The sequence below is a fragment of the Tripterygium wilfordii genome, chromosome 13 (genome assembly GCF_013401445.1).
Source record: "Tripterygium wilfordii isolate XIE 37 chromosome 13, ASM1340144v1, whole genome shotgun sequence".
NCBI lineage: Eukaryota > Viridiplantae > Streptophyta > Magnoliopsida > Celastrales > Celastraceae > Tripterygium > Tripterygium wilfordii.
Window position 1 is genome coordinate 6568525 of NC_052244.1, and position 26069 is coordinate 6594593.

The 26069-nt window shown below is 36.0% G+C and overlaps 3 protein-coding genes across 3 annotated transcripts; 1 reads left to right on the forward strand and 2 right to left on the reverse strand.

Moving 5' to 3' along the window:
* Positions 1-5326: 5326 nt before the first annotated feature.
* On the reverse strand, positions 5327-6021 carry LOC120013841 (non-specific lipid-transfer protein 4-like). Its single transcript, XM_038865797.1, has 2 exons — positions 5676-6021; positions 5327-5560 (listed from the first exon to the last, which is right to left on the reverse strand). The coding sequence occupies exons 1-2, from the start codon at positions 6019-6021 to the stop codon at positions 5544-5546; spliced, it is 363 nt and encodes a 120-aa protein (XP_038721725.1). The 3' UTR covers positions 5327-5543.
* A 9539-nt stretch (positions 6022-15560) lies between these two features.
* On the reverse strand, positions 15561-16861 carry LOC120012499 (receptor-like protein 52). Its single transcript, XM_038863932.1, has 4 exons — positions 16735-16861; positions 16381-16470; positions 15775-16188; positions 15561-15685 (listed from the first exon to the last, which is right to left on the reverse strand). Exons 1-4 carry the CDS (start codon positions 16859-16861, stop codon positions 15561-15563), a joined length of 756 nt encoding a protein of 251 aa, XP_038719860.1.
* Positions 16862-19135: 2274 nt separating this feature from the next.
* On the forward strand, positions 19136-25988 carry LOC120013214 (eukaryotic translation initiation factor 3 subunit I-like). Its single transcript, XM_038864951.1, has 8 exons — positions 19136-19427; positions 20053-20268; positions 21025-21152; positions 21754-21873; positions 21981-22070; positions 23473-23559; positions 23643-23722; positions 25716-25988. The coding sequence occupies exons 1-8, from the start codon at positions 19244-19246 to the stop codon at positions 25789-25791; spliced, it is 981 nt and encodes a 326-aa protein (XP_038720879.1). The 5' UTR covers positions 19136-19243; the 3' UTR covers positions 25792-25988.
* Positions 25989-26069: the final 81 nt, after the last annotated feature.

The window sequence follows — 26069 nt, forward strand, 5'->3', positions numbered from 1 at the left end:
GATGTCCAACAGTTTTAAAAGTGGTATTAATTTGTCATTTTCCATTAAAAAATCGAAGAAACATATTTTTAGGCAGTTTAGTAAATCAGATTATTTAAAAACCCGTAATATGCGGGTATAATTTATAGATGATCGAGACGACATTGTAGAAACGTAATTTTTTTGTGCACTACTATCGAGGTAGAGATTCTTGTATTCTTTGGTCTTAGTGCCTGACTTTATTTCCCTTAGTGGAATTTCTTATATTCTTGACTCTTGTGCTCAAATTTTTTTGGTATATTTTGTTCTTCTGATTCGTTGTTTACTAAATTACTAAATGTCTTCTACATTACGAATTGGTTGTGATTCATTGATTATTCGTATCTGTATTTTATCTTTATTATTGTTTTGAAATTCATATCATAATTTGTTTACTCTTGTTGATTGAAACACTCTTAACATGTAGTTAGACATGCATCGATTTGAAATCGGGTCGACAGTGATTTTTAAAATAAATAATTTTTTTAGAAAAATCTTTGAAAGTTTACGAAAATTCTATTTAATATTTATTATGTATTGATATCAATAGAAAAAATATTTAAAAAGAAAATTAAATGACATTAAAACATTTTTTCAGTTTTGATTTAAGTATTTCGTAGAGCTGTGTATGATTTTAGTAAATAAAATATTTTTAAACTAGTTTTCAAATCATTTTGGGTATACTAAAAATTTGTTAAAATTCATGCATCACTATTGTTGGCTTGATTTGTTTGATTGTAAAGCTCCCTACTTTTATGGTCCTTGTAAGGCCAACATGTGTTGAGTGTATAACCATTTTAGCTAGGTAGCAAGTTTGAATAGTCAAATTTGGGGTTGAAAACTTTAGTAAATTGATATCGAGTGATTCGAGGTTCATTAGACGTATTTGGAGTGGATTTTGATGTATTAAAATACTTAAAAATAAATTCAGAGCAATTGGGGGAACTTTGACCAAGGAAAAAGGAAAAATTGTTTCTAGTATCCAAAACCAAAGTTTATCGATCAACCAAGAGATTCGATCGCTCGACCAAGGGATTTAACCAATCGACCATGGATTGAATAGTTTTAAAAATGGACAAATCCAAAGTTGTTTGATCGACTCGAGATCAGGGCGTAACTCCCTTCAAACATTATCATTTCATAATTTTTCTCCAAATTTTCAACCCAAAATCTCTCAGACTCTCATTTTCCCTCAAAATTCATAATTGCTACCTTTAAAGATCATCAACTAAGGTAATAATCTTAAAATTTTGGTTGATTTCAAGTTGATTAGATGGTTCTCTCTCTAACCCATTTGGTTTTATTTCTCTCTTTCGTCAAACTTTCAAGATTTGAACCCTAACTCGAATATTCGAGTTTGAGGATCCTTGAAGGTCTAAAGGAGTTCAAATTACTTCTACTTACCTTATTCTTTCACACTTGGTAAGTCTCCTAATCATAGAAGCTTGTTATTCGCGATAATTTGGGATTCTAGAGTTTATGAGATTTGGGGGTTTTCGATTTAAACGATTATTTGATATTCTTAGTGATATATTGTGTAGTTTTATGGGTATTGACTCAATGGATAGTACTCAAATAGCACTCAGTGCGCTGTGTGCGCATGTGGGTTGATTTGGTGATTTTGGTATAAACGCTAAGGAGGAGAAGTAGAGAAATTCTATTCTTTTGGCTATAAGCTAAAATATATTTATTGTTGCTTATTTTTGTGCTTTGGTGTCTTTTATAGCCATGGTATGTTTCTTTGACTTCAAATGATTGCATTTCTATTTATTGCCTTTCTTTGATTAGGTTTCTAGAGTTTATTGTGAGATATTGACATTCAGGACTCTTTCTCGAATTGTGTCCTCGGTATTTTCCCATGGAATTGTTAATCTCTCGGTCACTTGTCAACTCTTAACCTCTTCCTTGGAAGAAGGTGGTGCATGTATTCATGGTTTTGAACGTTGTTTAAGAGTTTTCCAAATTCTTTAGTTTAATAGAATTATAATATTATGTATCAGTATATTTTAATTAAATTGCATTAAATGAATTGTGAATATTTTGTTTGTGTTTGCCTGAGTGGGTGTGGTCTCTCTTGAGAGGGATAGATCATAGACGAGATAGGAGGAACTATTTAAAATAATTTTATTGGTTTGATTAAACGGTAAGTTTAATATGCGTAGTTTGGACAACGGTTTTGTGTAAGTATATTCTATTTAGTTCAAAATGAAAATTGTACTTGGTCTTGTTTAAAATTTCATGGTTTGAACAAATACAAGGATAAGGAGATGTTGTTCTAGCTCTCCATTTCTGTTTCCTTGTTGTTGTCATTTGGCTCACCCTTTCTCTTTCCTTGTTCTTACTTTCCCTTTATTATCAAGTGAGCAGTTTGAGGAGTAGCTGTCAGACACGAAATGCGGCATAGTCCACTTTACTCTTTGTGCTCTGATTTTGCTAGTAAAGCTATATTGTCCACTAGGATGTTAGTTTGTTTCCGTTGTTGTCTATATTCGAGATATGTAGTTATGTTCAAGTATTTTTTTTGGATATTTCATATTGCACTGTCATTTGGGTGGTTAGTCACCAGTTGGAATGTTGATGCATTTTGAGATTTGATTGTATGGACTATGTAGGAGATTATGTTGCATATTTACTATGCTTTTGAGAAATTTTCTACACTTCTTTTTAGGCACTTTTTCATGTTCCCTCTGGTATTTTTTGCATTTAGGATGTGATTCGACAAGTTGACGCCATTACTATGCAATATTGTGTCAAGATCATCTTTTGATTTTGGGTATTTTCGTCATTCCTCACGTCCCCTTTCCTCGTGGAAATTGGGGCATGACATTGATTGTTTAGTTTATGGAATTGATATCGCTAGTGGTGTTTGGTATTGTTGATTGTAGTTAAATGTTATGGTTGAGCTATTTTGTGGTGGTTGAGACTTCATGACGGCTTGGGATAATTTTCCCCTTTTGTCCCACATGATGATATTGGGTACACCCTTCATGTAGAGATCGTCGTTCATAAATGACTTCTCGACCATAGAGTCCACAATCTCAAAGGCTATTATGGTGGCAGGTAAAGAGATCGTGGTCGGAGACTTGGAGTAACACGGCGAGTGTCCGCCTGAGATCGACTACGGTTAACGACTATAGGTGGTGGTGTGGGCACTGCTAGCACAAGTTGTTTTTCAATCATTTTTTTGACATTGGAAACCACGTTGTTAGGCTCCACAAGCAGAACTGCTCAGACATTATTCATTCACATAAACTCTCTTCCCTCTCTCTATGTATCGTTTTTCGTTCCTCTTCGTATTGCATTTCTAGGAAAACCACTTGTGGATTGGATTCTATACATCAACTCCGGGGAGAGGAGCATTTTCAGCGATAGGTTTCTCTCTCTAAAAATTTTCTTTGCTTCTTGTAAGGGCATTTTAGTAATGGTCTAATTAAAAGTTCTGTAAGATACATGAGGGAGCCCTCAAGTGAAAAGGACTCTCTCTCTCTCTCTATATATATATATATATTTGTATACCTATGTACATGGATTGCTAGTATTATTTGTGTTGCATGATCATACGCATTAATTTTTGTATTTCATCTGTCGTTGTTTGCTTCGCTAGCTTGCCTTTTGTTTCAATAAATTAATCTACATTTTATTTGCTCTCTTGGTATCCAATTTATTCACTCGGGTATCATCCTCATAGGTATTCAAATTCTTGTAAGGAATTTACCCTTACATAGCTATTTAGTTCACCCTTTCTTTCGATTTTTTTTTTCAGGTGAGTTTGTTGAGGAAAATCAACGCCCTAGAGAGAGATCGCGGATGGCATGGATACTGGATTCCCATAGTGTTAGTATTTGAATGTTAAGCTTCCACAAGTATTTATTGTTTAAATTTATTTACAATTGAACATAAACTCTAGTATTTTGTTTGAATTAAAACTTCGTTTAAGGATTTGCATAATAAATGTAGTTGAAGTTAGTTTAGTCGTTTTACAAATCCTTGTTAGGATGGGGTGTTACGACAACACGCGTAATGTATTTTTTTTAGTTTTTATTTATTAATACCAGTATATCTTTTCAATCACTTTTCTTTCCTAACATGTATTGTTTAACCATGCATTTGTTTTCATTTGCGATAGTTTCTATTTGGTATATGCTACTTCAGATTGTGGAATGTCCATTTGTGGATAGTATGTTGGAGCATTTAATCAGTTTTTCTTAACAAATTCTCTAGAAAACATACAAAATGTCCATATTTTCTAGTTTACAAATTCTTTATACAACAAGTACTGCATCAAATTATTTATCATATTTTCTATTTCATTAAAGTAATGATTTTTTCCTTAATTATTGTATTAAATTTTATTTTATTATTCTATAAACTTTTATTTTATTATTTTATTAACTTTTAGTCGAGTATGCCTCAAAACTTTGATAATGATTATCCTTTATTATTTTATTAACTCTCGGTATTAAAATAATGACTCTACCGCACCAGGTCATGCTTTTTCATTTTCCATGTTTCTTACTGGTACCCTATATTCATATCCATTTTTGGTTTTTTCGTTTTGTACAGCAAATGTAGGGTAGAAAAAGTTTCCCCTAAATCATATAAAATTATTTTTTTATTGTCTCTCTCCTACTTTAACCTTCTCTCTCCTACTTTTGTTTTTTATTTCTCACATTTTTATTTCTCCTAAAATAGATTTTTAGTGAAAATAGGAGAAATCTTATATCCCATTTTTGGGTATCGGGTAGGAATTGCACCATTCTCTCTTTACTATCACTAACGAATTTTAACTTGTCAAAAGGCCAAAAAAAAAAAAAAAAAAAAAAAAAGAAAAAGAAAAGAAGAGAAGTTTAGCTCTTTTATTTTCTAGTGTGATTTTTTTATAATCGAAAATGACATCATACAAGTTTATCATTTTGACATCCGATATGGGTCTAAACTCGACCCGATAAGCCCACGAGCATAGAAATTTCTCACCTAAAGACATATTAAATTGGAGCAAAACCTAACGCGTGGCCTCAAAGGTATTGTTCAAAGTGCGAATCAAACTCAGAATTTTTTGAGTTCATATGATTTACCCCCAAAAAAATTCACCATTAACTATTTACTCTCTCTATCGTAAGTTAACTGATTTTTCCGGTCCTGGTATAACTTAATTATATTTGTATTTTTTTTTCTCTGTTTGACAATACTTTTGTAGAGCCCACTTATTAGGTTAATTTAGCTCTTTTACTGTAATTTAATTTGGTTTTGACTCAAAGTCATCTCAATTGAAACAATATAAGAATTGCAAGATCAAAGAAAGTGGAAGTAGTTGAAAAGCACAAGAATATTCATCCACTAAGCAAAGATCACAGGTGCATAAAACCCACTAAACAAATATCAGTCACAGGTGCATAAAACGGTGCGGATCACATAATGTATCATAAATATTGACCCTACATGGCATATATAGCTGCTCTTATTCAATATTGGCCTCAACATTGCACATATCCATTATTCGCAGTTTGACCTTCTTCATTTCCTTATCAAGGGACAGTGAACCCTACAAAAGGAGAAGAAAATTTGTTAACAAGTCGTTCAGTATAAGCAAAATTGAAACATAATTATTGGGCCTATATTTTAGGCCCATATAACACTACTGGGCCTAGACCACTTACTCCCACACTTTTTTCCAGCAGGCCTGTTCCTAATGTTGCATCGCTTAGGAATGCCAATAGCGATAGCGGGCTGGATCCCGGCCTGCTTTGCCAATGGAGACAAAAGGACCGCGCACAGACATCTTGGAGCAGTCTTGATCAAGGCACCAACTTTAGTGCAACAAATTGGTGGCACTCTAGCTCTACCGTTCTTGGCCGCGGCCAAGCACGGGCTCAGGCTAGCCACGGCAGACTTGATTGGAGTCCTGCCGCATTCTCCGGCAGCTTCAATTTCACTGATAAACACATTCGGAGCTAGAAGGAACACAAGCATACACACAAGGCAGACTTTCATGTTAGTGGCCATTTTTTGGTTGAAGACTTTAGTGAACTTGTGTGTATTTATAAGTGATGTAAAGTGAAGTTTAAATTGGATGCTTTTTTGGTAAGTGGGGTGGTTGGTATACGTGGTACAAGTATGTGGTTTCTACCTTAGTTTTATTCAAATTGTAATTATTTATATTCAAGTTGTAATTATTTCAATAGAGCAATACTTGGTGAAGTGTGTGTGAACATGGATAAGAATTGGGGGCATGCGAGCTTTCGTGTGGTCTCCCATTATATCCTCCAATATCTTTCTATGTCACAAATGTATATGTGCCAATTGTCGAATACAATCATGTAGCTGTTAAATAAATATTGCAAATTCTAAAGACAAAAATATAGATAGGGTTGTGCAAAGTAAGTGTACAAATCGCTACGCTAAAGTAATATAATGATAAATAACACATTGAATGATGTAAAAATTCTCGTAGGTGCACAAGAGTATGAATAGCACAATGTATGCAAGTACGACATTGATCCCACAAAGATTATTTTAATCTAATTAATGTACCTAACGTGATGTATGAATGAGAATTGATGAAAAATGGGAATATGTATGATGAAATTAAATTAGGCTAACAAAGAAACAAAATTCATATTTGTGTTATCAATATGAGAAGATACTAAGGTAATTACTTCACCTAGCAATTCTATCACAAGCAATCAATTAACAAACACACAATTATGGTTCTGATTCAAGGGTTGATTCTTTCTTCAATATAATGGTTTGTTCGTTCGCAGTGCCAATAAATATTATCAACAATGGATTAATCATGTTCGTTCACAATCATTAACCCAAGACTAATAACTCATTACGATCTAAAGAACTATCACAACCAACCAATCCCCTAAACCTTATTCACAGCAGTCGACAATTGATTTTCTTAATTTCAATTCTACTAGGACACGTGAATTATGTTTGTTCCTTAATCCTAACTAGATGAACCTAATTGCATACCCAATTGGTGACTAAGCAATCAAATAAATAAATAGACTATAAGCATGAAAATTAAAAATACAAGAATCATTGAACCAAATCATGCATTCATTAAATTGAAATACTTGTAATATTCATGCTAGGTTACATCAAGCCTTAACAAAAAGATTTAGTTACAATCCATCATCCAAGAAACAAAAAAAGTCTAGAAAGAGAAAACATAGTAGAGAGATGAAGAAAAACCATTTTTTTTTATGGCAAAGCTACAATAAGGACAAACCAAAACAGTCATTCGGGGGATCACACCCACTATCCAACCAACGTAGGCTGAATAATCGCATTGACAACAATAAGCGCATCACCCTCAAATTGGACCTCATTCAACCTAAGATCTAAGCATCTCTGAACTCCCAACAGTAACTCCATCACTTCACCGATTGACACCTCAACTCTCGAAACACAACACACTGAAGCAAACAAGATTTCTCCAGAAGAAGAGCGTGCAATGGACACTGCAGCTGTAAGGTCATGACTCAAACCTGTATCAAAATTCACCTTAACCCAAGTCAAAGGCCGGGGAGTCCAATTTAGAAAGGGACACGACTGGACAAAGAGAGGCACCTTCCAAGCCTGACAATGTTGCAAGTGTAGCTACTAAATTTGAAAGATCAAATGGTGTATAGGCTTCACACTAGTCCCATGAAGAATATCATTTCTGTATCTCTAAGACTGATCGAAGGCTACCAACGCCAAAAGCTGAAATTATTGACACTCTTCCTTAGCAATACCAAGCAACTAAGGATTCATCAGAACTTTAATCCATTCCATAACACCTTGATTTTGAAAGCCAAACAAGTCAACATGCCATCTAGAATTACTCCAACCAAAAGAGGAACCAAGCACCCAACTAAGAGATAGTCTAAGGTTTCTCTTTCGGCATGACAGATAGGGCAGGACATTCCAAACTATTTTCCATAAAAGCAGCTAAAATCGAGTATGAACATTCATCCACCAAAGCTGGTTCCAATTCAAACCGGAGCTAGAAATAGAAGAAGGCAAATTAATGGCATTTGAAATGAGCTTATGGTATACCACTTTTATTGAGAGTCTCCTGAGTTGTTGAGATGCCAAATCTATCTATAATCACCACATGCCATTAAGGAAGCCACCGAAGAATCATCACGTTGAACTTGGATATCTAACCATGCAATCAGCTTGAATCCAATTTGAGAAGGAATCCAAGGGTCATGCCATAACTTGGTCCCTGCACCTGACTTGATCAATTTACATTAACCCATACTAATCACAAGTCTAGTAGACATAAAATTCTTTCCAAATCCAAGTATCTGCACCTAAAGTTTGAGCTGTCATTATATCTCCCCCACGAGTGAGAACATATTTACAAAGCAACTGATTCAGGCACATGGAATTATTAGAGTTTAGTAATCTCTAAGTGAATTTAGCAAGCATAGAAGTATTCATAAGGTGGATTCTATGAATTCCCAAACCACCTTCAGATTTAGGCGTGCATAAAGAGTGCCAGCTCTTCAGATATAGATGTCTAGACCCGTGCCCCCATGCCCACCAAAAATCTCTCATAATGCCATCAAGTGAGTCACAAACATATTGTGGAAATCTAAAACTATCATGCTGTAGGAGGGAAGAGAAGAAAGAATGGATTTAATGAACATACCCTGAAAAGCTTGTGAAAGAAATTTTGCTCTCCACCCTGACAATCTCTGATTGGCAAACCCAAATACACTGCTATAGAAGGAGATATTTGGAAACATAAAATACTTGAAATGTTTTGCTGCAACCTTTCAAAGGCATTTTTGCTAAAAAAATAAAGAAGATTTTCCAGAATTAACCATTTGCCCAGACCAAGTACAATATTTATTAAGACATCCCTGAATGACGCTAGCCTCTGCTATATTAGCTCTTGAGAAGATGATCGAGTCGTCAGCATACAACAGATGAGAAACTGGGGGATTCTAACGACTGATTCGAACACCATGATATCTACCAGCAATTTCTTCTCTAAACAACAGTCTGAAAAAGATCTCAGACCCCATAATAAACATAAAAGGGGATAATGGGTCTCTTTGTCGAAGGCCACGACCCGCTTTAAACCACCCTATAGGGCTGCCACTAAGCAAGAACGAAAAAGAAACAATGGATATATGGATGATACACAAGCTACACATTACTCTCAAAGAATCCCATATATCGTATAACTGAGATTAAGAAATGCCAATCCACACGATCATAGGCCTTAGACATATCTAACTTCATAGCCATCAAGCTACCATTCCCTCTATTTTGTTTCAATGTATGAAAATGCTCATGGGCTATTACCACATTCTTTTGAATTTTTCTTCCTGGCATAAAGGTCGCTTGGTTCAGACTAATAAAATTGCTGAGAATTTTGTTCAAACGATCTGCAAATATCTTTGATATAACATGATAAATGACATAGCATAAACTTATAGGTCTCAATTGGCCAATTTTAGAAGCCCTCGCTATCTTTGGGATCAAAACAATATTTGTACCATTCAATTGACCTAGCATATAACCCCGCTAAAAGAAATTTTGATAGTAGCTACAACATCCATTTTGACAATACTCCAATAAGTCTTATAAAAAAGGCTTGTCATACCGGCTTGTCCTGGAGCCTTAGAGGAGTCGACAGATCGAACTGTATCAAAAATTGTCTCCTCCGAAAGGATATCTCTAGATGACAAATTCTCCTCCTGATTAACAAAAGGGCAAACAAGATTCTCCAAGCTTTTATCAACCAAAGGACCATTAGAATCAAAGAGGGCCGTGAAGTGATTAACCAGGTAATTGCCAATGTGATCTCGCTCTGTTAACCAAACACCATTATCGTCCTGCAACTGAGATAAAACTTTCGTCTTACATTGCACAAGAGTTGAAATATGATAATATCTAGTATTCAAGTCCTTAGAGAAGCCAATTCTCCCTAGACTTTTACTTCCACAGAATTTCTTCTCTACACAACTGTTTATTCCAGTCATTTTGTAACCTTTTTTCCTCCAACCTCTTTCCTCTGATTGAGAACCCAGCTGCACCTTGGCTAAGTTCTTATGCAAAGAGTTAATCTGCTCGCGAATGATGCCAAAATCAGTTACATTCCAATGCCTTAAGGCCTTTTTAACCAGCTTGATTTTTTGACATAAACGATAGGCTGTAGATCCTAAGATGGCCGACTGTCAAACTGAGGCAATAAGTTGATGGATGCTCTTTATGCAAGTCCAAAAGATTTCAAACATGAAAGACCTACGAATAGGGACTAGATCCTTACAAGTATCCACCAAAATATGGAGATGATCCGAAGAAGTTGAGGGAACATGAAGAACTTCAAACTCTTGGAACAACGAACACCAATTTGGGTTAGCAAAAGCCTTATCTAACATTTCTTGAATATTCTGCACTCCACTCCTCCCATTACTCCATGTGAAAGGCTTTCGCACAAACCACAAATCAACAAGACCCAAATTATCTATAAAAGTGCGAAGAGGCCCACACCTATCGACGCAAAAGTCACTCCCCCACTTTGTTAGCAGAGCAAAAGATAGAATTAAAATCTCCAAACACCAAAAAAGGGCTAGAAAAATTATTCAACACACCATAGAGACGATCCCACATTAGTGGCTGATTATGAAACCTTGGTGGCCACAAACAAAAGCCGCCAGCCAAGGTTGAGAAAATTAATCAACTTTAACAGTGCCAGTGATGAAATTCCTTTGCACTAACTGTGGGGTAAAAGATGCCTTCGAATTCCAAGCTAAAAGTAAACCTCCCTGTTCATCAAAAAGAAGGAAATAAATAAAAGAACAAAAACCCAACGATTGTAACTTCAAACCGAATGACTGACAATGCACCATAGTTTCAGAGAGGAAAATAAAATTTGGTCTATATCTTCTAACATATGCCCTAATGGAATTAAAAGCCGCGTGTCGAGCAACACCCTGACAATTCCAAGCCAGCATCTTCATAAACCACCAAGAAGCCTTGGCCCTGGCCTGCTACTCTTGATTGAATCTTCCTCCACCACCTCAACGCAACCAAGTATACTCTAATCCTAAAGACTTTCAGATACATTCACCCCAGTTCCCCTTTTAAAATCATTGGTCTGATCAGCATAAGGACTATATCGATTTTTAGAATGTTGCGACATTTCCTTACCAATTTTGTATGGCCCATGAGAGATTACCTCCTTCCCTTTATCAATATGGCTCATATTGCTAGGCCCACCTACTTGAACAATTGGCCCAACATCAGAAATTCCCCTATCAGTCTTGCTCGACCCATCGGAGGTAACTTCAATTTGAGGCCCACTATCTTTAGGCCAGTGGTCCTATCCTCAAGGCACATTAAATGATCCAACTATTGATTGAAATTCAACTTGGTCCATTCCTTCCCATTTGACGCATCAGATAGCCTTAGAAAACTTCTTTTGTTGTCATAACTTCAGGCTGTATTAATTGCACCTTACCTCTCTGAGTTGAACTCTATCCTACAGACACTACAACACAACAGGCACATGTTGGTGTTCCATCGCCTCCATCCCAGTAAACCTGTCAGAGTTCACCAGTGTTTGGGACTCGTGTCTCATCCTCCTCTTTCGATTTTCTGATACACCGGAGATCATCCCTCCAGAATCTAGAAAGTGGTCCCCTCCACGTATATTGCCATTATTTGAAACTTCACCCATCATTGCCCTTGTATTATCTCCAGCTCTAACATTTGTCTGAGTAGGTTACGTACCCCCTCTACTTCTTCCCACCATAAGACTTCGACTGCCCACCGTGGTCGCTCGCATACCTACTATAAACTTTTCACATTGATAGGCAGCTTGAGGCCAAAAGCATTCTTCCTCCATATGAGTAAACCTGGTACAATGATAACAATAATATTGTTGTCTCTCAGATCTCAAAGACACCCAAACCGAGCCTCTACCTACTATTGATTGAAAGAATCCTGAAATTAGAGCTGTGTCCTCGTGAATATTTACTATGACACAAAGAAATGGCCTGTTAATTACACCCTTAACAGCGTAAGAGGGAAACCTCTAATATTCCAGGGACTTTGTTGCAACGGTCTCATCATATCTTGCTTACTATCTATGTTCACAATCAACATAATTATAATCATAATCAACATCATTATAATCATAATAATTATAATCAACCTAATTATCTATGTTGACAATCAACATAAATATAATCAACACACGTGTGAGCAAAGCGATCATTCTTGCCATAGTTAAAGTATTTCACCCTTTTGATGTCTCTTTTCTTATTTTCTTGGACTTACCACCCTTGCCTTTTCCTTTGTTAGATTCACCCTGATGCTTACGCTTGGAACTCGAAGCTCCCTGAGCACTTGAACTAGCCACATAGGCCTCAACATCTGGTTTGACCTCTTTGCGACAGTCCTCTTCAAGCTCGTACAATATCATCAAAGGTTTTAATGCTTTCATTGTGGGTAAGGTGGATCTTTATCTATTCCCAATTCTAAGGCAAGGATTAGATGTTGGTTGCTCCTGTTGTTCATTTGTGAGAATAGACACACTTCTTCACAGGTATCGCAGTTCTGCTGAAATCACACTTCAGCTCAACTTGTCTTCAAATTCTAGGTTAATTAGCTTCACCGAAAATTCTCAAAATATTCTCTAACATTCTTCAAAGTCTTAGCTTTATCCATCAACTAATGGTTCTTCAAAATACTCAAAATCAACCATTTTCCATCAAAAACTATCCAAGTGCTCGAGAAAACTGAAAATGTGGAAAACAAAGTGATAAGTCCTTTTTAAAGCCAATCCTCTAACAAAAACCGCGTTTAGAGAGTAATAAAATGAGAGAATATATGGAATTATCAAATACCTCCAAACCTAGTTTTTTCTAGTCCTCAAGCAAAGAAGAGAAATCAAACAAAATAAAATACCTAACTCACTTTCGTAGGAATCACCGTATGGTTGCAATTAGCATATGCAACAAGCCTTTAAACCCCTAAGTGTCCCTAGTGGACGAGTTATAGTCTCGTGAGGGTTTACTAGAATGATACCCACAAACATTTATTTACACAAATCATCATAATGTCATCGTCTAAAAACAGCAGCAGAAGAAAATTTAGAGAGGTATTCACACAAACTAATTCCATAATTCAAACTCCAAAAGTCACATCTTCAGCCGCTTCAACCAGGTTATCATACCATCTACTCCATTAGTATTTCATTACGTATTTTGTCTAGTGGATCACTATGAATATTTGGCTTTCAATTGATCTTAACACAAATATTGAAGTGTCACAAGAATCATTAGAACCATCAAGTGAAATACCAAGGCATATTTTTTCTTTTTCACTTTTTTGTATAGATTTTTTCATTTTTTTCCTCATGACTTGTGCAATGCTAAGCTATTAAGCTTTCTAATTGACCCATGTAATGAGCTTTTAACGAATGACTCCCTACCAATTGGCTTAGGGCATTAGGTATAGAAACACCCCTACGAGTTTAATGACTCGAGTAAAAAAGGCTACGAGGCTTCGCTAGTCATACAGTTATTCATCTCGGTCTCTCTACCTTTTTACGCGAAACTCACTGCTTGCTTGGCAAGAGGCCCGATTACTCAGCAAAGAAAACCAAAGGCAAACACACCATTATTTTGCATAAATTAATTGATTTTTTTTTTCATGCCAAGGTATCTAACTCAACAAATTCCAACTCCTCTTAAAACACCAACAATATTCATGATTAATCTCAAATGGCATACCCCACAAACATGTGTAATGTGCAAGTGTAATTATTTGTAACTAAAAAGAGTAGATGAAACAAGACTTAGTTTAAAGAAACCTAGATAAGAATGTGTGTTCTTAACTCAAATTCATCTTTGTGATAACAAAACTAAATTACTTCATATGTACTTGCAAAATCACAACAAAATCACAATAACACAATAAGAAGGGAAGGAAAAGAGACAACATGATATTGAGGGTCTTTGGACAAGCTTCGCATTCAAGTCATCCCAATCGAAAATGTTTAGCTCGAGCTAATCTGCAACTGTTTCAAAGAACCATCAATTGAAAATTTTGTAGCTTGAGCTAATTTGACCCCTGTCCAATAAACCCTACAGGAAATCAAAATCTAAATATCAAGATTTATATATAGGCACTAAGAAAAAGAATTAAAATGAGAAAATTAAAATGAAACGGAGCTTGGGTTGCCTCCCAAGAAGCACTTTATTTAACGTCTAGGCAAGACGTAGAGCAAAGCATTCATTCAAGTGATGGAGTTGGCAGCATCATAGCCAAAAACTTGATAGCAATGGCGCCAAATACAAGTAAGATATATATATATATATACACACACACAAGACTGTAAACATTTAAGCCTAAATACAAGTAAGAGCTAAAACAGATTTTATCGAATGTTATTTAATTTGTGAAGTTAAAATATAAAAGATTGAGTTTGTTGTAGCTGTTGCAACTGAAGCTCTTGAATTTGGGATTTTCCATCTCGACCATCATTTTTTTAGACAGAGGCAGGGTAAAGGGCTTTCCATCCATCTTTTTCGTAGAGGCGAGATAAGGCGCAATCTATCTCGAGTACCATATTTTTCGATAGAGGCGATGCAAGTTAAGATATGAGTGCATACCTGACAGACTACATCGAAACCCACATATCAACTTTACACTTGTAATAGCCGTTAGACTATCTCCCCCATATAGTCGTTATCTTTTTCCTTATATATATATGATGTAACGGATGAATGGGTTATTAACTTGAATGAATATAAATCTCTTTCTTCTCTACTCTGTCTTTTTGCTACTCTACTCTCTATCTCTCTAATCCTACTCTTTTTCTTCTTCAATTCATTTTCTCAATTTATACAAATTATTTCATGGTATCGGAGCAATTGCTCTATCCTTAGGACCTCCATCCGATGACGTTTGGGTCACCTGTGAGCTTTTTGGATATGGGCCACCCACATGATGAAGGGTACCACATATGGACCCTAACTTGTCTAGTCCACCTATTGGTCTAGCATAACCAAGCCCACACTTGCGGGGCAGTGTTAGAAGTCCCACGTCGGAAAAAATGTGGAACATTTCCTTGTTTATAAGACAAACTCACTTTCTAACATATCAACTAGGCCTTTCTCTAGTTAAGTGAGTTGGGCCTTGGCCCACTTGCTAGCTAGGGAGAAACAAAGCCGTGCGGACTCGATGTATCCACGGAAAGCGGACAACCCAAAGTGGATAATATAGTTGATATGAATGGGGGTGTGGATTTTCAACAATGCAAGGGCTCTTATGATTTTATATATACCAATTATAGCTAAAATCTCAATTTAAAAATTAATGTCTCAATTTCCGTTTTTTGATTGCATCTGCTGCGTGATACCCATCCAAAGACTATAAATTCTTTGTATTGAACGATTTTTAGAAGGAAAATTTTATTTGCACACCACTAAAATACTAAGTTTGCACCATTTTAAATTTTTTTATATTTTACATTAATATCCTTATTTAAAATGATATATTAACCCTTAAATTAAAAAGTACTAAGTTTCACCAGGATTCTCAAATTGACACATGCCATGTTTGAAAGACCCAATTGTGCTGGCAAAGTACCTGTGAGATAATTCTTGGCCAAGTTCAACAGCAACAAACTTCTGCAAAACCCCAACTGAGGCGGTATTGAACCGGTGAAGCTATTGAAAAGATGGTTGGATTTTCCCACTTAAATTGTTGGAAGAGAGAATCAAGATCTCCAACCTAGAGAGAGATCTCCAATTTCCATAGGAAGAGACCCTAAAAGCTTTTTCATGGTAAAATCTATCCAGCTCAAGTTCTGATAATGTGTGATTTTTTTTGGGATAGTATCCTGAAAATTATTCATTTTAAGCATAAGATGCTCCAGAGAAGGCATGGATTTTCCAATAGGAATTGAACCAGTGAACATATTGAAGCTACGATTCCAACTTTTCAACCCTGACAATCCATTCAATTGAGATTCTATACTTTCACTCAAGAGATTGTATGTCAAATCCAACACTTCCAATTCGAGAAAGCCAGTGAAAGTAGGTAAAGAACCATTCATACCATTCTTATTGAAATTTAACATCTTCAACCCATGCCTTGGAAAAATCGACACATGCCATGGTTTTTTACAAGAAAAATCAACAGAGGCTGTTGTTTTTTTGGAACAAAAACCTCACAACCTTTCCATTTTCCTGTGACATAATCGGACTTGGTTTTTAGATAAAAAAATTGAACAGATTATCACACAAACTGCACATGGATAACAACTATAGACACCAACAAATACAATGTAACAAAGACTTGACCGACCTTATTTGAGGAATTATCACAAACACATACCGAAAATAAGGTATACAATTTTGAGGAAATTTTCAAAATAAAAACGGACATGTATCCACTCAAGTATGGTTAGTAGTGTAATACCCCGTCCTAATGAAAGGGAAGGAAAAATATAGAATAAAAAAAAAATAGTTATGAACAAAATAAAATGTGTGGGATGAAATTAAAATGTTATAAGGGCTTAAAAAGGAAACTTGAAACAATTTTGGGGTCAAAGTAGAAAGATAAAAAAATAAAAGAATTTAAAAGATGAAAAATAAAAAGCATTTAGCTATTGACTTAAAAAAAATAGTAAAGTGGGTGAAGGTCGCTATTGACTTAAAAAAAATAGTAAAGTGGGTGAAGGTCGCAGACCTTCACCCGTGTATATTAGAACAAAGGGGAAGCTACCCTTTGCACCTTCTCTCCACCACCTCTGGTCAGTCACTTCCGGTGAAATTTCCGGTGACTCTCTAGCAAAGCTCCGGCTGGCAAGGGTCATTCTTAGGTGGACACACACATGCTTTGATTTTCTACAAGAAAAGAGTTGGATTGAGGTAAAATTTTGGTTTTAGGATTTGAGAGTTAAATGAGTTTTGGGGTTTTTGGCTCAATGAGAGTTTCTTTGTTCAATAACTTAAAATTTGATTCTAATTTTGTTATTTTTGTAGGTTCAAGTGAGGTTTTTGAACCAATTCAAGAGAACCCTTTGTTATCTTGATTTGGTGGAATTACCAAGCTTCAAGGTAAGGGTTCTTGACTCCAATTGTTTTAATTAAGGTTGTGTTAGGATGAAAAATAATATTGTGATATGATATTGTGGAAATGAGGATATTGTGGATTATGGAATGTGGGATTTGAATGGGTTGATGAATATGAGAACTAAGTGGAGTTTATTTCATTACATAGGTTTGTGAATTGGCGTGGAGTGTACATTGCTTGTTGGTGAGAGTTTCGAGTCCACTTCGAGGTAGGGATTTCTCACCCTTTTATTTTGACATATTTTCAAGCCACCGAATTGCTTAAATGGTAAGTTTTGGTTTCTGTCTCAATCTTTTCTGAGAGGAAACAAGCCTTGAGGGCTTACCATTGTTTCTTTACCTAACTTGTCAATGACATATTATATGTGAATTATTTTGATGATTATATAACCTTGAAATGCCTGGTCATAAATCGGGCATTATGTAATCTTCATGCATCATGATGAATGGATGTTGTATTTATATTTGTTGCGTGAATGACATGAATTGTAGGATTACATTAGATGCATGGTGTGTTCCCAGGATGGACTCGGGGCTCACGTTAGGTGTTGGATGATTTGGGCACGTGCATGGATGATGGTTAGGAGCCTTGTGATGGTCCTAAGCCGGAGGATTCCCGTAGTGCAATTTGTCACTGCACACTGGCTAGTATGTGATGCTAGGCCAAGCATGACAGGTTGAGATATCACTGTGGGGTCAGCAGTGAGTGGTTGCGATCACATGTGTGCAAACCTTCTCTCTAGCGATTTGAGATGGACGGATATGCAATTGTGGTATTAATTGGATGCTAGAGAGAGAGGTAGTGCGGTGGATTCTAGTCGGCTTATGGCCGCAGGGCGGGAATCTGATTCGTCGGCTTGGGTGTCATTGGTGGAGGATATGGAGGATCGATTGGGTTGATCGGGTGTATTAGCTTTGCACTACATATTATTGTATTGATGATTCGTTATAAATTTCCAGCCATACTATTATTCTTGTGATCTATTATTTATCCCTATTGAGCCTTCTGCTCACCCTATCCATTTTCCCTCTCCGCAGGTGAGACAGGATCTAGTGCACAGGCTACGGATCAGCAGGAGGACGCGTGACGGAGGTGGCCTGGACATTAGTTTGTTTTGTGTATTTACATGGTACTTGTGTGTGATATGTATATATATATATATATATATGCACATGTATGGTTATGTTTTGGTGGTGAACATGCATGGATATGGGTAAATATGCAGGACGTGTTGTTTGCATTGTCACGTTTGTGTGTACTAGTTGTAGTACGGAGAATTATGTGTATGGTTGGATATGGATGATATATGGATGACTGAGAGTGATATTCTGTAATTTTTGGATGGTTGATGCTGATGATGGAATTTGTTATAAATGGTGGACCCTGAGGATCAGTGGATTTGGATGTATTGGAAGTGCTTATTTATTGTGTCATTGTTACAGGTTGGTTTCCTCAATTAATGGGGAGATGCTGTCGAAATTTTTGAAAATTTTTATGTTGGTTTGGGATATACCAAGTGAGAAGCGTGTGGTTTTTGTGTATTTGTCATTTTCTTCAAGCTCCACGGATCGGGACGTGACAAGTAGTGGGTTGAATGTCGATTTTGCAATGGCCAGAATGCAACGCTGATCTTGCAGGGGTTGAAACGCCCCTCTCTACTGTCTAGAAGTACTTGAAATGGTAAGGAGAGGCTAAGGGTTGTGGGTTTCGTTTATGGGTGTAAACTTAACAATTTCCAATCTAATATTTTACAAGTAAAGGTCATTTTAGTCTATTCATTATTTTTTTGTCCTAAACTTATCAAATTTTTGTGTAAACTAATAATGTTGATTTAGTGGTGTAAACTTAGTATTTTATTGGTTTGCAAATAAAATTTCCCTTTTTAGAATTTTACATAGGATGGCCCCAAATCCAAATTTACATGGGCTGGCCCGTTTGGCCATGGGTGACCAGATGGCCCATCCACTGATTCACCGTCAGGAGAAATGTAGAAAATAAAAAGGGAATTCATATCTTCATCTGTAACAACAATCAACAAATAAACCCTACTTCACACAAAGCCTTCCTCGCACCGTCGAAAGCCCTCACCTTGCAGAGAGAACCGCGATCAAGAGACGGAAGAATGAGGCCGATATTGATGAAGGGTCATGAAAGGCCGTTAACGTTCCTCAAGTACAACAGAGAGGGAGATCTTCTGTTCTCCTGTGCAAAGGATCACGACCCCACTGTCTGGTTCGCCGACAATGGCGAGCGCCTCGGCACCTATCGCGGCCATAACGGCGCCGTTTGGTGCTGCGATGTCTCAAGTAAGTTTCGTCTTCTTCACCTCTTATCTTACATCTCCTCCTTCTTCGTGTCTATTCTTCTAATCGAGGATATACGAGGATATAGAGCTCAATGAAAAACAATTTTCATCTAATAATATATTATTTCGATCGTTGTGAGAAGTAAACCGGTAGCTTGTTGCGGTTGTGGTTTAACAATAATAACGCAATAATCTGGAATTCGAAATACAGAGAGTTCAAAAATACTGAATGTTATTGAATTTGGTATCTGAACAGGTCTATGTATGTAATTACAGGGCAAGCTAAATTAACAGAAGCATAGAAGGTAAGGGTCTCCGTCAAAGCAAACGAACAGGAACTCAACAATCTTGCGCTAAGAAAGATAGACAATAAACTTTTAACTATACATGCAAAACTAAAGTTAGTCTCAACCCATATTGATGCTTGAATCCTTGTAAAGCCTTGATAGTTAATCTTATTCTCAGCTGAACTGAAGATTACTGACCTAGACTTTCTATGACGTAGTTGAGCTTAGTGTTTGATGTATAAGATTTTGTTATAAATATCAGTTTATTGTTCTTTGATTTTTTTCTTGTTTGATAACATTTTGTGGGAGTTTTATATTTGTTTTATTGATGAATTGCAGGAGATTCTACTCGACTTATTACTGGGAGTGCAGATCAGACTGCAAAGCTTTGGAATATTCAAACAGGACAGCAACTATTTACATTTAAGTTTGATTCACCAGCTAGGGCTGTGGACTTTGCCGTTGGTGATAAGCTTGCTGTGATGACCACTGATCCCTTCATGGAATTGGCTTCTGCCATTCATGTTAAGCGCATTGCAAGAGATGCTGATGAACGTAAGCTTATCAGATTATCGGTTGTTTCAAATAGATTAATGATCAGCTAATTCATCATTTTTTTTCTTCTTGTTGAATTGTCGAGTTCAATAGAGAATTAGGATGGGTGATCGCCGTTGATAGTTTGATTAAGAAGGATGGAAAGATGCTGCAAACAATATGGTTTCACTGTGTTGTTAACTGAAAACAAATCATTGATTTTGTTTTCTGGCGAGGGGGTGGAAAATGGAAGTGACAGAGAGAGGGAGGGCATGAACTTAAATCATCATTGTAATTTCCATCAGAGTTGTTACTGAAAGTGAATTGTTGGAGTTGCCTTGTTAGGGTATTGATGAAGGTTGGAGAAATGGTGAAGAAGTTGAAGGATAGTTGTTATGTTTAATCTGAGAAATTATTTCATTAATAAAAAAATTTTAACAGCAAACTAGAAATTCTTTCTAATATTTAAAAACATGTTGTTATTTTGAAACCAGGTCAGTTTCTGAAAATATAATGATTTCAGCAAAATGCTTCTTCTTGTTAAAGATAATGCAAAAACTTAATTGTTCAAAACTTATGTTTAGCTTTTTGTCATTTTTTTATTGGTATTTTATTGGGGTATGGGTGGTATGCAATACAGTCTAGCATTTTTACAATTCCTCTGTTGCATTTGGATTCTCGGATTTGGGGGTTCCACTGTGTATGTGTTTATTTCTGGAACTTTTTTGCTCAGCTTCAATCACTTGTGGACTTAGCATTTTCAATTTACTTTTGCAGAGACCAGTGAATCTCTGCTAACCATCCAAGGCCCTCAAGGGAGAATTAACCGAGCTGTTTGGGGGCCACTGAACAGGACTATTATAAGTGCTGGAGAGGACTCTATTGTTCGTATATGGGATACTGAGGTTAGTGGATATGTTATGTGAATATTTTTGTGCTAAATTTATCTTTTAGCTACCATTGGTTTTTTTGTTAAATCTTCTGGTTACCTTTTTATTGATTGCTTGCTTACTATGGTTAATGCATGGATTTAGATCTATTTAATAATGTCTTTGAGAGCATTGATCGTCACTTTATATTGTTTAGTTGTCTTTGAGAGCATTGATCGTCACTTTCTTTATATTGTTCTATTGTCTCCCTCTGTTTCTTGGTTGCACCCCCTTGGTGCTCCTTTAATCAATGAACTTTTCATTCCAACGAAGGAAATTATGTTCTGCTAATTCTTTCTTGGGCTCATTTTAATGCCTTGGATTGGCACCAATTTGTATGTATTTTTCCTGTTCGGTCTGCAGTCCTTGACCTCATCTTTTATATTAATTTATAAATAGATGTTTCTCGCTTTATTTTTAAGTTTTTAAATATCATCTTTTGGGTGGAATTTTTTTAGATATTAAAAATATCTGTTTTTAATATTTCATTGATCACTTCCTTTTCTGTTCATTCTCAATTGCGTTATCAATTCCTGAAACTTACGCTTAAAATTTTTCGTTCTCTGTTATGGTGTAGACTGGCAAGTTGCTCAAAGAATCAGATAAGGAAACTGGCCATAAAAAGACGGTGACATCACTTGCAAAATCCGCAGATGGCTCGCACTTCCTAACTGGTTCTCTGGATAAATCCGCCAAGGTATGGTATACCTCCTCTTCTTTGTGGTTGAATTAATTGTTCTTCCCATACAAATTATGATTTTCTGTCTTCGACACATCCGTTTTCCTTTTCTTCCATTGTTATAGCTTTGGGACACCAGAACATTGACTCTTGTCAAGACCTATGTGACTGAACGGCCGGTCAACGCTGTTGCAATGTCACCTCTTCTTGATCATGTATGTAATATTGAATTTTCAATAATTCAACTTTTGCTGTCTTATGTATTGGCATTCTTGTTCATCTTTTTCTCACAAGTTACAATTGACTGAAGATTCATCAAAGTTTTATTTACCTTCTAATTTATTCTTTTCCCATCTGTTTTACGTAGAGGGGTGGCAGTATTGTGGTCCCCTCTCTTTTTTTTTGTTTGTTTGTTTATGGATTTTTCGGGCTTGTTGGTTTCTGAGATAAGAAATTAATATTTTCTGTGCCACAAATATTAATCCTATAGGGTTCTCTTAATTTTGATGACCATGATTGAGTATAATGTTGTGATGGTTTGGGCTATTAAAGTAGTTTTTAAGAGCTTGAATCAAATGGAAAATTAGATATCGAAGTGTGAATTTTTGGGTAATGTTTGGAGTACCTTACAAGCAAAAAATATTTCATGTAGTTGCATTTAGTTTTCCTTGACATCGGCTGTTGGTGCAGACGATTGAGTTTAATAAAATGTGATGGAATATTATAGTCCTAAGTCCTAACATTTGTTGAGTAAATATTAAGAGCGTAGAGCAAGAGGTGTTGGTTAACCATGTTTGGATGGGTATGCGAATGAAGTGTAGCTGTTAATTTAGTACCATTTATATATATTGGCGTGAGGTTTAAAACTAGTGTAATTGAGTAAAAATAATTGTACTTTCAATGACTATAGTTTAAGTGTGTACGGTAAGAATGTCTGTCTGGGTTTAATACTGGCCACTCATACTCAAATTGAGTTTGAGACTCCCTAATATTCTTCTCATTGTGTGGATGTTCAGCCTGAATGGATGGTCTTTTTACTTCAAGCTCTAGCAGTTTATAGGGTCGACATTTTTTTTAAGTTCGTAGTATGTTGGGTTGACTATTTTTTCCATAAGTTTTGCTTCGAAGGTTATTGAGACAAATTCTAGGTTTGGATATTTGCATTGCCATAGGTTGTGCAAGAGAACCCTGCACCTGCGCAAGTAATTATATGAAAAAGTATGGGTAGTTTGGTAACTATACAGAGTGGGTGGGGTTGTATAAAGTGTCTGGTGTGGGTTGTGAGAGGATGAGGTCTTGAAGAGTCTGTATTTGGGAGGTTTTGGTTCCTCGAAAACCATTGGAGGCCACTGGTTCCTCGAAAACCAGTCTTCTATTCTTGTATTTGGGTGTGATTCTATCATTGTGCTAGTAGTTATTTTTAATAAATGATGCTACTTGGTTGTGATAGATTGCTAGATGGTTTAATCCAATGTAGATAGCTGACAAGATGGTATTTTTGATTATTATGACTGGTTTCTCATGATGCTACAAGTTTTTTAATCTTGCCCTTCTGTATTTTTATTTTCCTTTAAAATTAGACTGCTATGGGCTCTTTTTTTTCTTTTTTTTTTTCAGGTGGTTCTTGGAGGTGGTCAGGATGCATCAGCTGTTACCACCACTGATCATCGTGCTGGAAAGTTTGAGGCTAAATTTTATGATAAGGTAAATTACAGTTGATGCTTTGCATCTCTTGTGGCTATGAAGTTTCTTCAATATATTATGCATTTTGACTTTTGCATGTTCAGGTTCTTCAAAAGGAGATCGGTGGTGTGAAGGGACATTTTGGACCCATAAATGCTTTGGCCTTCAACCCGGATGGGAGGAGGTATGATTTTTATTTATTACAGCTTATGAATCATTAATTGTTTATGGACTGTACTCTTCGCGATAGAATGTCGACCTTCATCTATTTTTCATGAAACTCCAATTTATATCATCTCGAAAAATAGAAAGTCCAATTTATATCATGATGTCAGTGATTATTATCTTTAGAAATTGTCTTCATTTAAATCAAAAGAGATTTTCTTTTACATGATATGTTGAATTTTTTTTTTTCATCATACTTATATTATATATTGAACTTGAGAGTTAACCTCTTAGATGTGACTTTGAAGTTAATCTGTGTGATGTCCATATTTGGGCTGTCTGTTCAGAAATGAGTCGACTGTAAGTCGTAACTTGTGTTTCTGCAGAAAATCTTGTTTGGTTTGTTGTCAAGGTGGAAAATTGTTTTAAGTTCTTTTGTTTGTCTTCTATTACATTTATCTTGAAACTTTTTTATGTTTGATTTCTTGCTGTCTTTGGATATGTTGGCCTTAGGAAATCTGCTGCTCTTAGTGCTCTATAATCTTCAAAAAAAAATCTGCTTCTATACCCTTTGAATGTGTCAAATTCATTGATATGCAACCTTTTGAGTTCTTGTTCATCAATACAATTATCAGCATCTGATTCCTTGCATTTTGTTTATTACCAGCTTATAGTGTTCCATGCTACTTGAAAGTTAAATAGATACCCATGGTGAAAAACATCCTCGAAGTAATTTAAAAAATCAGAAATTCTTTGCGGTTGTGTTTACATGGTGTGTTAAAACATCAAGCAATTTAATAATTTGATTACAAGGTATTCACATTTGTTCATTAGATTATGGGAAGAGTAAGGGTCTGGGAAGCACGAATACGCATATTGATAGCCAATGCAAGTGTCGAACACTTGCAGGACACGGACACGGACACGGATACTTGCCCGACACGTTGGACATGTGTCACCGTGTCATGCAATTTATTTATTTTTAATTAAAAAATATTACCGGACACGCAGTGCATGCGTGTCCGACACTTCTTTTGCTTAAAGTTAAAGTTGACAACTACTTTCTATAAAGTGAAAACATAAAGTATTTTATAAAAGAGAGAGATATTTTTTAATATGCAAAGTTAAATAAGAAACATTAAGTGCATTCGTGTCCGACACTTACTAGTTACTAAGTGTTGATATATCTAATGCCTGAATATTTTGTGCCCGAGTCAACTGATATCTCTAGTGGGATAGATTATAATTTTGAGTTACCAAATATCTTTTTGGAACGTTGTGGTTTTGTTGCCTCAAGCTGTTAGTGGATCCTCTGAGTGAGGACCATAGTAGTTCAGTGAGTTTTTGAACCCAATTATGGGGGTAAACCTTGGTGGACAAAGTGACTCAGGTTGAATGATTAGTAGCAAAATTGGCGGTAGATTAGGGGGGTTCAGTAAAATTTACCCTTTTATCCTTGGTTTTTAGCTTCACTGAGTACTTGAACAGCTGTCTTATAGAGTGAGTTCATTTTATAGTGTCGTTGAATGTTATCTTTGTCTTCGAGAATGTATGTGCTGTTTCTATGTTAGCATGGCCATTGCTCAGCCCAGCATGTGCGAATGCCACCATGCATTATCTTCTTGCACTAGGCCTCATCCCAGGTATTAATTGGTCCATGGAGGTTGCGGGGTCTTCCATGTGACTTGAGATTTACTAGTCAGTTGTCCGGTGGGCAGCTTGGTGTGTTCAACGTTACCAAAAAAAAATGTCTTTTATGTGGTTTAGTTTTCAAATGACTGTTCTGTTATGGCTTGTAATTTATCACTAGCTTTTATTTGATGGACCACATCGTAGCTGCTGCCATTTTGTACAAATTCATAGTTCATACACAGGGAGATGCCGTTCTGGTGTTGCTTAAGATTTTTCTGGCATCGGGATTATGGAAGAATTTCTTTGAAATTGAATCTTTGCATGGTTTAGGGTTTTATAATTTTAAGAATATGACAGGTCCCTTTTTTCTTAAATTACAGTTTCTCAAGTGGAGGTGAAGATGGTTACGTGAGGCTACATCACTTCGATCCGGATTACTTTAACATCAGAATGTAGTTTTTTTAGTAGTACCCTTTTGAAAGATTGTTGGTTAAATTCTCTTAATTGGCGCGGTGTAAACTACATTTTATGATTACCTGTAAGAGTAGCTGTGTTGTGAGGTAAAAATGCAGTTAATACCCTCATTTTTGTTTCCGTGATGCGACAAATTCTAAATTTTCATTTATATTTTAGAGGAAGTTTGAATTGGATAACGTTCAAGGTTAACTGATAGGGTCCAGCAAGTAATATTCAAATAAATATACCAGAGTAGATAACCAGCGAAATATTCTAAT